This window comes from Spermophilus citellus (genome assembly GCF_964194105.1).
Source record: "Spermophilus citellus genome assembly, chromosome: 11".
In the NCBI taxonomy this organism is placed as follows: domain Eukaryota; kingdom Metazoa; phylum Chordata; class Mammalia; order Rodentia; family Sciuridae; genus Spermophilus; species Spermophilus citellus.
This window is the reverse complement of record NC_138192.1, coordinates 75,560,367-75,573,133: the sequence shown is the minus strand read 5'-3', so window position 1 is coordinate 75,573,133 and position 12,767 is coordinate 75,560,367. Positions and strand designations below refer to the sequence as shown.

Genomic DNA, 12,767 nt, shown 5'->3' with positions numbered 1-12,767 from the left:
GGAAAAGGTTCCTCCTCTTAGCTCTTCATCTTTTAGAGATACATGACAAAAATTTACAGATGAAGTGATATGCTATCTGAGATATACTTCAAAAGGATTCAGCTTTGCCAGGCATGGTGGTACATGCCCATAATCCCAGCTACTTGGGAGGCTGAGGCATATGGATTTTGAATTGTAGGACACAGCCTGGCCAATATAGTGAGACTCTATCTCAAAAAATAAAATTAAAAGAATAATAAAATAAAGCAAAGAATAATCCAGCCAAGTGTTTGGGGGCATAAATGAAACAAGTATGAAGGTAGTTTGATGATTTTTTTAAAGAGACAGAGAATGTTTTAATATTTATTTTTTAGTTTTCAGTGGACACAACATCTTTATTTTATTTTTTTATGTAGTGCTGAGGATCGAACCCAGCACCCCGCGCATGCCAGGCGAGCGCGCTACCATTTGAGCTACATGCCCAGCCCGAGGTTGATGATTTTTAAAAATATTTTTTTAGTTGTCAGTAGACCTTTATTTATTTATTTATTTTTATGTGGTGCTGAGGATAGAACCCAGTGCCTCATATGTGCTAGGCAAGCGCTCTACCACTGAGCCATAACCCCAGCCCTCGGTTGATGAATTTTGTAACTCGATGAGGTACATATGGTCAGTCATTGCATTGTGTATGTTTGAAATTCTCCATATTCAAATGCTAAGAAAAGAAATTCCAATTTTTATAAGAACGAGCTGTTTTAACTATAAAACAAGATGTTCAAAACGAAGCTCTGCATACATATAAAACTTCTTCCATCTTTGCCCAAATTCCCTAAGATATACAACAATCACTCTGAATTTTCATAAATTTCCACTGCTTGGGAAAATGGGCATTTCATAAAAACTTGTGAATATTTTATTTCATAAAAACTGGGACTAATGGCCAGGTGTGGTGGTGCATGCCTGTAATCCCAGCGGCTCAGGAGGCTAAAACAGGAGGATCTCAAGTTCAAAGCCAGCCTCAGCAATGGCGAGGCGCTAGGCAACTCAGTGAGACCTTGTCTCTAAATAAAATACAAAATAGGGCTGGGGATATAGCTCAGTGGTCGAGTGCCCCTGAGTTCAATCCCCCGTGCCCTCCCTAAAAAAAACTGGGATTCATGTATGCCATTCTCCTCTTCCTCTCTGTGCACATATTATACACATTAGACACATATACACATACACCATAATATTTGCATCTGATTTTACAAAATAGCATTATATTAAATTGTTCTAATTATTTCAAATAATATATTTGTGGACATCATCCATATCAACTAATAGAGGTCAACATCATCCTTTTTTTAAACAACAGCATAACATTCATCATTGAAAATCTACATAAATCTCACAATTTCAATGGGAGACAGGAGCTATTTGTGCTATATAGAAAGCTGTTTCAAGCAGATGAAAAAAAGCATACAAGTATACATGACTTTAGGGTCATATACTATAGTTGGAATATATTTGCTAAAATATAAAGCAAAACTCCATTTTCATTCTCTGGTTATCATTAGGAATATAGTTATATGTAGTTCCTGTGATGGGAAGCTCCTTATTAACATTAGCATTTTTCAAAGCACCCATGAACTGCATCCTAATTTTTTGGGAGTGGGGGGGGATACTGAGGATTGAACCTGGGTGCACTACCACCAAACTATTTTCCCAGTCCTTTTTTTTTTTTTTAAAGTTTTGAGACAGGGTCTTACTAAGTTGCTGAGGCTGGCCTTGTGGCTCAGTGGTAGAGCACTTGCCTAGCATGAGTGAGGCACTGGGTTCAATCCCTGACACCACATAAAAATAAACAAATAAAACAAAGGGATTGTTACAACTAAAAATATTTTAAAAAATAAAAATGGCTAAGCATACAGTTCAGTGGTAAAGTGCCCCTGGTCAATCTCCAGTTTGAAAAGCCAAAACCAAAACAATAAACTGAGCATACATTTTCTTACAGAAACAACAAGGACTTGACAGAAGTTTACAGTACTTAATTCATCATGCACTAAAGCTTGTCCCTTACCTGAACACTAATTTTCTGAAAAACTACTTGGGTAAGTAATTGTCAGTGGGGGAATCAACAGTCTTAGGGTCCTAAGTGAACAAAAAGCACTTAAAATATTTTTATACTTGTTTTTTAAAATTTTTTTTAATTTGTAGATGGACAATTCCTTCATTTTATTTATTTACTTTTATATGTTGCTGAGATTTGAACCCAGTGCTCACATGTGCTAGGCAAGTACTCTACCACTGAGCTACAACCCCAGCCCTTATATTTGTTAAAAGAAAAAAAGTAAATAAAATAATAGTATTATATGTATTTTAAATCATGAGTATATTTGCATTTGTCATTCACCATTCTTTAACCGGGGGAATCTGAAAGATGTTCTATTCCAATGTTATTATATAGACATTTTGCTTTGTTACAGAGAATATGCATAGTAAAAGATACATAGTAAAAGAATGTTGGTTCCATTCCCACATTCAATATTATTTTTTATTTTGACACAATCACCTTAAGTTGCCAAGACTGGCCTCAGATTTGCAATCCTCCTGCCTCATCCTACTGAGTAACTGGAATTAGGCATGTACCACTGTACCTAGAAAGAAAACTACTTTTTTGTAATGAGAATGCTATCTGCCCACTGTATAAAATTTATACATATCAAATATAAATAAGTACAACCCCATCATCTAGAAATGGCAGCTCTTGATATTTGGGTGAATATCATTCCAGATTTCTAACTCTCTTTCTCTCTCATATATGCAATACTGGGGATTGAACTCAGGCCATTGGCATGCTAGGCAAACGCTCTACCAGTGAGCTATACCCCCAGCACCTCCAGATTCATGCATATATATACACATAAAGAAACATTAAATGTAACTGGTGTTTTGTCTTTTTAATACTAGGGATTGAACCCAGCAGCACTTTAACCACTGAGCCATATCCCCAACCCTTTTTATATTTTTTTATTTAGAGACAGGGTTTTGCTAAGTTGCTGAGGCTGCTTTGAACTTACAATCTTCTGGCCTTAGCTTCCCTAGTTGCTGCGAGTACAGGCACGTGCCACCACACCTGGCATTGATATGTAATTTTACATTAGTGAAATATACTGTTCTATACCTTACCTTTTATTTTCAATATGTGTCAGCAAGTATAAATATACAGTACATCTATCTACCTTATCTTTTAAATGGATGCTGAGCACTCTATTGCATGGATGAACTATAATTCCTGTAGTCATTTTCTTCCCAATGGACATTTCAGATTCTGTCCAATATTTCCCAATTATTATCATTATAAAGTTACAGTTTTGGCTGGGGATATAGCTCAGTTGGTAAAGTGCTTGCCTTGCATGCACAAGGCCCAGGGTTTGAGTCCCAGCACACACACACACAAAAGTTACAGTTTTGTTCATCCACTGCACATTCATCCTATTGTTTTATTAGGATAAATTACTAGGTGTAGAGTATTAAAAGGCATGCCTAATTTGCACCACAATATACTGTGCCATGTAGCCCTCCCTTTGGAAAGGCCAACCTATTCCATACACCTACCAAATTGGGCCTTTCTGCTGGTCAGGCCAAGTCTTTTCCCTCTCCCCTCACTGGCTTCAGCAACCTCTACGTGGACTGTGGAAGGACAGCAGGATAAAGAAGGAAAAATCCTTGCTTACAAGAAGCTTGCATTCCAGCAGGAGAGATAACAGGATAAAGCTGACAGATGAGCCAATGAAAGTCAGAAAATCAGAGGCTGAAGGCAATCCAGAGAGAATGAGTCATATAAATGAGTGTGAAGAAAAAATATGTCCTACTGGGTGTGGTGACACACACCTGTAATCCAAGAGGCTCCGGGATGGGGCTGAGGCAGGAGGACCCGCATTCAAAGCCAGCCTCAGCAAAAGCCGGGTGCTAAGCAACTCACTGAGACCCTGTCTCTAAATAAAATACAAAACAGGGCTGGGGATGTTGCTCAGTGGTTAAGTGCCCCTGAGTTCAATCTGCAGTTCCAAAAATAATAAAATAGAAAAAATATGTCCCCTTACTTGCCTTCCCCAATTCCTTCCCATACCCACTGAGCAAAGGATCTTGTGCAGTAGCTTCAGGAGGTAGAACAAGATTCTAGTAAAGTGGGGGTTGAGAATGAGAGACTAAATTGGGAGACAGTTCTTAGGTTCCCAGGATAGGAATTCTGCGTTTTCCTCCCAGTGCTAATACCTAGGAATATTTCAGTCCTAGGCTACAAGGCTCTTATTACCTCTTGCTTGGTTCCAAGAGACTGATCTAGATATATAAAGATACATGGTTAAAGGTGAAATGTTTTCTCTGATATGTGGAAGCTAGTCTAAGGGAAGAGAGAGAGAGAGGGAGAGGAAACAGTGGTAGCAGGTATAGAGGGAAGAATTCCATCAAAATAAAAGAAGGATCAGGAGAGTAGAAGAAAGGGATTAAGGAGAGCGAGGAAGGATGGGATAAGGGAAAAACAATGGAATGATTTGACCTAACTTACCAATGTACATAGATGAAGATACTATAGTGAATTCCACTACTATGTATATCCACAAGACACTACTATTAAAAACTGTAAATAAATAGAAAGATCAATAGAGTAGAGGAAAGGAAATGGGGGAGGGAGGAGAGGGAAGATAAGAGTAAGTACTGGGGATTGAATTGAAGCAACTTATATTTCATGTATTTATTATGTCAAAATGAATCCTAATGTTATGTGTAACTATTATGAACCAATAAAAAAAGATTTGTGGTAGATTAATTTAAATCATTGTAGATGGATAAGGAGGGGGAAGAGATAGGGAGAAGAATTTTTTATGAATTTACCCCTCATTTTCTACTCTGGGGGTTGCAGTTAAACCTGTCTGCAATTTAAAACAGGCTATAAATTAGTTTAGAGGGGAGCCCTTTCCCCATCACTAAAATCTCTTCCTGGCACATTTTCCCTTCCTTTTCTAATCAAGATCCCTGTCATGGCAGTTGCAGCACCGTGGGATAGTTGGGCCTGGTTATAGGGACCAATAACTTGGTCTGACTTTCTATTAGTAGCTTCCCCAAGATTGTTTAAACCTTCATTTGTCAAAATCTTAGGTGGAAAGGAAGGAAGGAAAAGCATCATGTTATTTTTGCAATCGGCAAAGAGATTAAATATATAATACTAAATACATGTAAATGAATATATACCCACGTGTGTGTACACCCATATATATGGTTGGGGGTGGGGGTTGGGAGACTCTTCTACCTTGAGTATCTCCTTAGATCCTCTTCACCATTACCTGCAGCACACAAACACGAAGTCTAATTGCCATTATTTCTTGCCAAAAAAAGTAACTTAATTAGTAGAGTTTGGACTGGAGCCTAGATCTTAAGAGATGTAAACTCGCTCTCTTTTCACACAGCTGCACTTACGTTGACCTCCATTCTTCCATGCAACCAGTACATTACCTTCCTCCATTACCTTACACATCTCTCACCAAATCTTCTGTAGCTCCTAACTCATCTCCACTGACACTGAAATACTGAGGTCTATCTGCTTATCAATCTTACTGTTCCTCTTTACTTCTTACATTTTTACTTGTCTGTCTCACCTGAACTTTACATACTGTTTTCTATGAAAAAAAATCGTGCCATGCAGTACAGAGGAATACGCCTTTAAAATAAAATTTTCATGTTCAAATTTACCATCTAGGTGACCATAGTTATATTAACCTTTGTAGCTTCACTTTTCCCATCTGCAAAGATGGAATAATGCCTAACTCTTTGGGTTTTAAAAGGTTGCTAGTATATGTAATGTGCTTAAACACAATACCAATACAGTATACTTTAAAAGCTCTTAAATGGTAGGTAATACTATGAAAATAATATTTACCTCAACAGACTATTCCTACGTGCTTGACACTAAAGGAGCCCCTCAAAAATGTTAGTTCTCCTGTTTCCTTGTCCTTGAAACAATTTCCAAGTTCTTTCCAACAAAGATTCAGAACCAAGATCAAACCCAACGGATTTCCTTTATTCCTATTCCTAACTAAGATCCCAACACTCATTCAGGATAACAACCACATCATTTGTTCTCAAATCATCGGAAAAGAATAATCACATTTCGCATGTTCCTCAAAAGAAACGTCAAGGAATAGCTCCCGTGAAAGCAAGAGTATCCAGGTGCATTTCAGAGTTATTCTGGCTCCGCACCAGAATAAATGTTTACAACACTAATGATACACCGAAGCGGGGGGAGGAAAACTTGAGACAATGGTCTGTAACAATCTCAAGAGGAACCACGCAAGATGAAGTTCAGGCGAGTGATGGAGTGAACGAAAGTGTTCCTACACAGTGTGGGTATGTCATCGAATGAGCCTGCGTGTGTCCAATGCTCCGAGAAGTCTGAGCGCGGGCGGGTTTCCCTTTGAACCGCGGTGCGCAGTGAGTGAGCGACCGTGCGAACCCTTGCGGGGTTGTCCTCAGAGCGCTTACCTAGGCCGACTAGCAGGTGGGCGACGCTGGGCGCCGCCATGTTGGCGCTGGTCACGTGGCCGAGCACTCTTCTCAGCCCCGCCCACTGGCGCGGTCCAGTCGCAGCCCTGCCCAAGACCCGAGGCGCGGGAGCCGCCCGGGGCGAGTGCGCGTGCGCGCGGGGTATTAACTGCGGGAACTGTGGCAGCGGAGCGTCTCCGGCACCCCGGCGGGCAGCTGAACCCCCCTGCCGGCGGAGCCCGCTCCGGCCGCAAGAGGCAGGTTCCAGCCGCATCTCGCGCGCTGGCTCTGAGCACCCGCGCCCAGGTAGGATGGAAGAAACCTGTCAGGTAAGCGTGGCATCCAATATTTATAGCATCAAAATGTTGATGCATGGAAACGTTAAGTTGGGTGGAAAATTTTAAAAAAGCACAATCTATGTTCAGCATAGCACTTTGCAACGGCTGCCACTCTATTGCAAATTATTTCCCTAGGTTCAGTTGAAAGGTAAAATTTGTTCAAAGTCACCAACTCCCCCTTTGCTCTTCTAGAATTTACAATACTCAGACTCCCTACAAGACAGGATCTGTGTGCCGCTGCAAAAACTATTCTAGGTACCCCAGTGAGTATGTTTGGAGGACCTCTCTTTCCCCAAGGACAGCTTTAAAATGTGAGTTACACTGCGAAGCCTACAGAAGACCAATTATGAGTCAAGTGAGGGAGCAGATGTGTCTTTATGGATGATGGTTCCCTTTTTTCTTTCCCTCCAAATTCACTGTTCCTCTTACCTGTGCTCTGGGGTAGAGTCTATTCTGTCATAGACCAAGTGTTACTTATCTTGATAGCCTGTGTCCCCATTACAGAACCTGATACCCAAGAAATGTCTGCAGAAGGAACTGAACTCTCCATGGAACCAGTCAAATGGAGAATATAGTAGATTCTGGACTTAAAACGCAGTCAGGATTGATAAGGATTCTTTATCAGTGTGTGTGATATCTTCCAATTTTGCGGGGGCGGGTACCGGGGATTGAACTCAGAGGCACTCGACCACTGAACCACATCCCCAGCCCTATTTGAATTTTATTTAGAGACAGGGTCTCACTGAGTTGCTTAGTGCCTCGCCATTGCCGAGGCTGGCTTCGAACTCGGGATTCTCCTGTCTCAGCCTCCCGAGCTGCTGGGCCTGGCTCTAATTAATTTTTAAGAATTTATAATTTACTCAGTGACAAATCTAAACAATTCAGAAATGAGTAAAGGAAAAAGTGCAAATCCATTCCTCACCCTGTCTGTACACCACAATCTCACTTCCCGGTAAGCCATTGTGTGCATCATTCCAGACCTTTCATAGGCAAATATGTGCATTATAAATGGAATCACATAGTTACCTTTTTTTTTTTTTTTTTAAAGTCAGGGTCTTACTAAATTGCTTAGGTCTAGCTGAGTTGCTGCTGGTGCTTGCCTTGAATTTGCCGTCCTCCCCTCAGCCACCTGTGCTGCTGGGATTACAGGCCTGCTCTACCCAGCTACATACTTACTCTTTAGACTTGCTTTTTCCCCTCATTGTAAACATCAATTCTTGGAACACTCAAGCTCTATGAAATAACTATATAAGCTTCATATTTTTACTTTTAAAGTTTCAAATAGAGGACACATGGAATAATTCTTGGAGACCCAGCTTGAGATGCTTTTGAAAGATAAAATAATATTTTTCCACCGTGCTAAATAAGAGGTACAAGGATGAGAAGGAAATACAGGTTACTTCAAACTCCACCTTTTACAAACAGATCAGTTTCAGGGTAGGGTTTTCCAAATGTGGTAAATTTGCCCTCTCTATATAACTGAAGCCAACAATCTGAAAGCAGCAAAAGGAGCCTGATAATTAGCTGGACACCAAATGTCAGGAAATCTTCAGAAAAAAAGAAATTTAGAAGTCCCTAGTGAAATGTCAGGGGGTATTGAGCCCAATTTCAAACACGTGTGAAATAGAACACATATGGCTTAACTCATACTGAGCCCTTGGAAAACAAATGCATAATTTATTCCCCTGCTACTAGAAGGAAAAGGAAACATTATGAGGACCCAGTTGGCACCAGTGTGGTTGATTCCCACTGAGGAAATCCCTAATAAGTTGAGCATATGGACATCTAAGATGAGTTAGAAATAAAGCATGTATGAACTTGCATGGGTAATAGCTCACCCTCTGATCCTTGATTTGTCTTCTTTCATACCACATCCTTCTGACAATAGATATATGCATAGTGACCAACAGGATGAAATGCTAGACCATTGTCATCTAAGATGTCATGTGATATTAACATTTAGTGGTCCTTGGCATGCAGAGCATTAGAATGCTTTTACTTTGATGAGCAACTTCTACGGAATCAGGTCTTCTCTACTCTGTTTCTGCCCATGCTTCTACCTGTGAAATGAAAGTTAAGTAAACTTTGGTAGCACTTCATTGATTTCAACTCTGTTTTTCAGATTTTGTACTTGGGATTCTTTTTTTTTTAATATTTTTATTTTTTAGTTCTCAGTGGACACAACATCTTTGTTTGTATGTGGTGCTGAGGATCGAACCCGGGCCGCACGCATGCCAGGCGAGCGCGCTACCGCTTGAGCCACATCCCCAGCCCTGTACTTGGGATTCTTGAATAAAAACTTGAATAGTTTTTCAAAACTAGAGTTCAAGAAATAAAGAATAATTTCTTAGAAGCTCCAGTTTCTGTGTCCAAAAAATTCAATTTTGAATGTTAAAATGTTTTTATTAATTGTGATTGATTATTGTTTTGTAGGTCTTTTTCCTCGATTTTGAAAAGATCATGCCTCATTCACATCTTTAAAAATCTTTGTATCTCTGTTTATAAAAGAAATAAATCAGAAATAAATTGTTATGCAGTTTTTAAAAATAAAGTTTTCTTTCCTCCTACTAAATGATATTATAGACTTATTCCAATTTATTATAAAATTTTCCAAAGTTGTATATATTTAGTGATAAAATTTAAATCAAAGAAATTTTTCATGATATATGTATTGAATCTTTAAATGCTGTAAGGGATTATATGACATGAAGTAAATCCCTTTTGAAAAATTTTGTTTTGTAATGCATCATCATGTAACTTGTCTCACAAGTTTAGATTTTTATATACTTATTAAAATTACCTGTAGTGCAAGATACTTAAAAACAGAATATAAAATAGGGGTGAAGTTGTTTATGAATTTTTAAAAATTGTTATATATGAATGCATTGTAAAACTAAGTGAACTAGGGGCTGGGGTTGTGGCTTAAGTGGTAGAGTGCTCACCTAGCATGTGTGAGGCACTGGCTTCAATCCTTAGTACCACATAAAAATAAAATAAAGATATTGTATCCACCTAAAACTGAAAAATAAATACTAAAAAAAAACCTTAGTGAATTAATATATGATATTTCCTGTTGGGCACAGAGCAGGTTCCATGGTCTATTAGGGGAAACTGGTTGGAACCTGAACAGCTTCACTGGGCTTTTCATCTAGACTGAGTTGCCTTCATTCTCCCTTCCTGACCCTGCTTTTCAGTTTTGTCATCAGACTCAGAAAAATTAGCCCTTTAATTTGATCTCAGATTCATTTCTTAGCATTTTACTCTGTGGCTTGAGAATAATATTTCCAATCCTGCCCTCTAATTTGTCCAATTTGAAGATGAGGAAGTGCTTTCATTTATTTCCATATTTTATGCAAAATGAACATTCTTTCCAGTAACAAAGAGTCCTGCATAAACATAATCTGTACATGTAACAGAGGCCTGTCTTAGTAGCTGGTTGGACCCCTTTAAAGTTAGGGTCTAGCTTTTGAATGATTATACGTTCAGGCAGATAGTTTGAAGGCACATTCAGCCAGCTTACTGGCAGAAATGCCATGTTTCTTATATAGTCATTTGAGATAATCATGGACATGTTTCTGAGCAATCTAGGGGTAGTCTTAGAGAAAATGTGTAAATACCCTATATTTTATGAGGAAAAAGTAATGCCATATGTGAGGTAGTTGTGAGAAATCAAGTTTGCTTTCTCTTTGTTGTTTGTGCCCTATTTCCTTGATCTTTAGCATTGCAAAGAGGGACCCAGAACAAGAGGAGGGGGGCTTTAGTTGATTTGTTTAATGACATTTTCTCAGCCCTATAACTCCTATACAAATGAAACTCCACCCTCTTCTATTGAGATTGTCCTACCTGACCCCTCCTAAACTGAAATTCTGAAAATTTTAGGGTCTGTAGATGTTTGTAGGCATGAGTTCAGCAAATAGCATGCTGCCCCCTCTTGATCATTCTGCCAAGGAAGGGAAGTAAAACAGAACCAGGCAGCACTAATAGAGTAAGACCTAAACATTTCCCAGAGGTGGTGTTGGTGTTATGGGCCTAACACCAGTCTGGCTGGCATCCATTTCAAGCTGCTTCAGTCTTTTAGCTTGAAAATATGATGTGAGATTGTAAGCAGTGATGACACTCACTTCAACATAATCCCATATCCATTGTTGGAACTGTTGCCTGCCTAGAATAGTGGCAAGGACTGAGGGAAAGAAGAGAAGGATATAAGGAAGAATATGAGGGTGGTCCCAGGACCCTCACACTGTGCTGTGCATCAGAGCTTTCTGATAATTCTGCCTGCTTTGGTCAGAGTTGGCTTTGAAACTGTGCAGTGACACACAAAGGTCAAAGCTTCCCTGTCTCATCTCTTGGGACTGGTTCTAAGGAGGTTGGTTTTAAGCAGAAGTATGCATTTGCCCCCATGAAATCTAAATGAAAGTGTGAACCGTTAGAGGCTGTTGTCTCTTCCTCAGTTGGTAATCATTCAGAGAGTAGCACCTGTTTAGACACTTCTAGAGAATAAAATCTATTTGGAGTAAGAAAGGTGAAAATTTTTCAAGAAAATTTAACGATCAATCAGCCAATCAACAAATATGGCCGTATGCAGTGTTGCATGCCTGTAATCCCAGCAGCTCTGGAGGCTGAGACAGGACGATCTCGAGTTCAAAGCCAGCCTCAGCAAAAACAAGGCACTAAGCAACTCAGTGAGACCCTGTCTCTAAATAAAATATAAGAAATAGGGCTGGGGATGTGGCTCAGTGATTGAGTTCCCCTGAGTTTGGTCCCCGGTACCCAATAAATAAATAAGTAAATAAATAAGTGCCTACTCTAGGCTCCAAGGAAATATGATATTGTCTTTGTTCTTAATAGGCTGGGGATGTATGTCAGTGGTAGCACACTTACCTAGGGTATGCAAGGCCCTGGGTTTGATCCCAAGCATCACAAAAAGAAAGCAAGGATTAAGAACCTAATTGGGGGCTGGGGATGTGGCTCAAGCGGTAGTGCACTCACCTGGCATGCGTGCGGCCAGGGTTCAATCCTCAGCACCACATACAAACAAAGATGTTATGTCCGCTGAAAATTAAAAAAATAAATATTAAAAATTCTCTCTCTCTCTCTCTCTTTAAAAAAAAAAAAAAGAACCTAATTGGTGGGGCTGGGGTTGTCAGTGGAAGAGTGCTTGCCTAGCATGCGTGAGGCACTGGGTTTGATCCCCGGCACCACATTAAATAAATAAACAAGTAAAATAAAGACAGAAAAAGAACCTAATTGGAAGGCTAAGGCTAACATGCTCACAAGATTGTCCCTAAAGAAAGACCAGATTGGTCTGGGGTTGTGGCTCAACAATAGAGTGCTTGCCTCACCCGGGCGAGACCCTGGGTTCGATTCTCAGCACCACATAAAAATAAATAAGTGAAATAAGAGTATTGTGTCCAACTACAACTAAAAAATAAATATTTTTTAAAAAGAAAGACCAAATTATATCCTTAGGACTATACACACCATAGGAGCAATGTCAAGCATGGGGGGGGGGGGTCACAGCTCATAACCCAAGAATTGAGAACATGGAACTCAAATTGTACCTGTTTGACCTCTGTCACTTCCTGCAAAGATGAAGGTGAGAGAAAATTAGTGCTTCCTTTAGCATCTCTAATCCATACTTAGAAGAAAGAAGGAAAATGCTCTCTTGATCTCCTTTTTGGAATTTTTTTAAAGGTCTCTTTTGCTTTTTCTTCTGTTTACATATGTAATACGTACTCTTTGAAAAACATTCCAAGAATACAAAAATGTGTAATTTAAAAAGTAAAAATCCCCCAGGTGCTCTCCATATAATCACTGTTAACAAGTTACTGTATTATTCATCTGGACTTTTTTCCATGCACATATCACTTGCTGGACTTTCTAAGGAAAGGTACCCAGATTTACCATGATCAGCTACATATCACTATAGAA

At 39.5% G+C, this 12,767-nt stretch overlaps 1 protein-coding gene across 2 annotated transcripts in view; it reads right to left on the bottom strand.

Moving 5' to 3' along the window:
• METAP1D (methionyl aminopeptidase type 1D, mitochondrial) overlaps positions 1–6,620 on the bottom strand; it is an 86,817-nt gene extending 80,197 nt beyond the window's left edge. For both annotated transcript variants that reach the window (XM_081262229.1, XM_081262230.1), the window contains exon 1: positions 6,499–6,620. In XM_081262229.1, the coding sequence (XP_081118355.1) occupies positions 6,499–6,538 (40 nt within the window). In that variant the 5' untranslated portion in view covers positions 6,539–6,620. The remainder of the gene's footprint in view (positions 1–6,498) is intronic.
• Between the last annotated feature and the right edge of the window lie 6,147 nt (positions 6,621–12,767).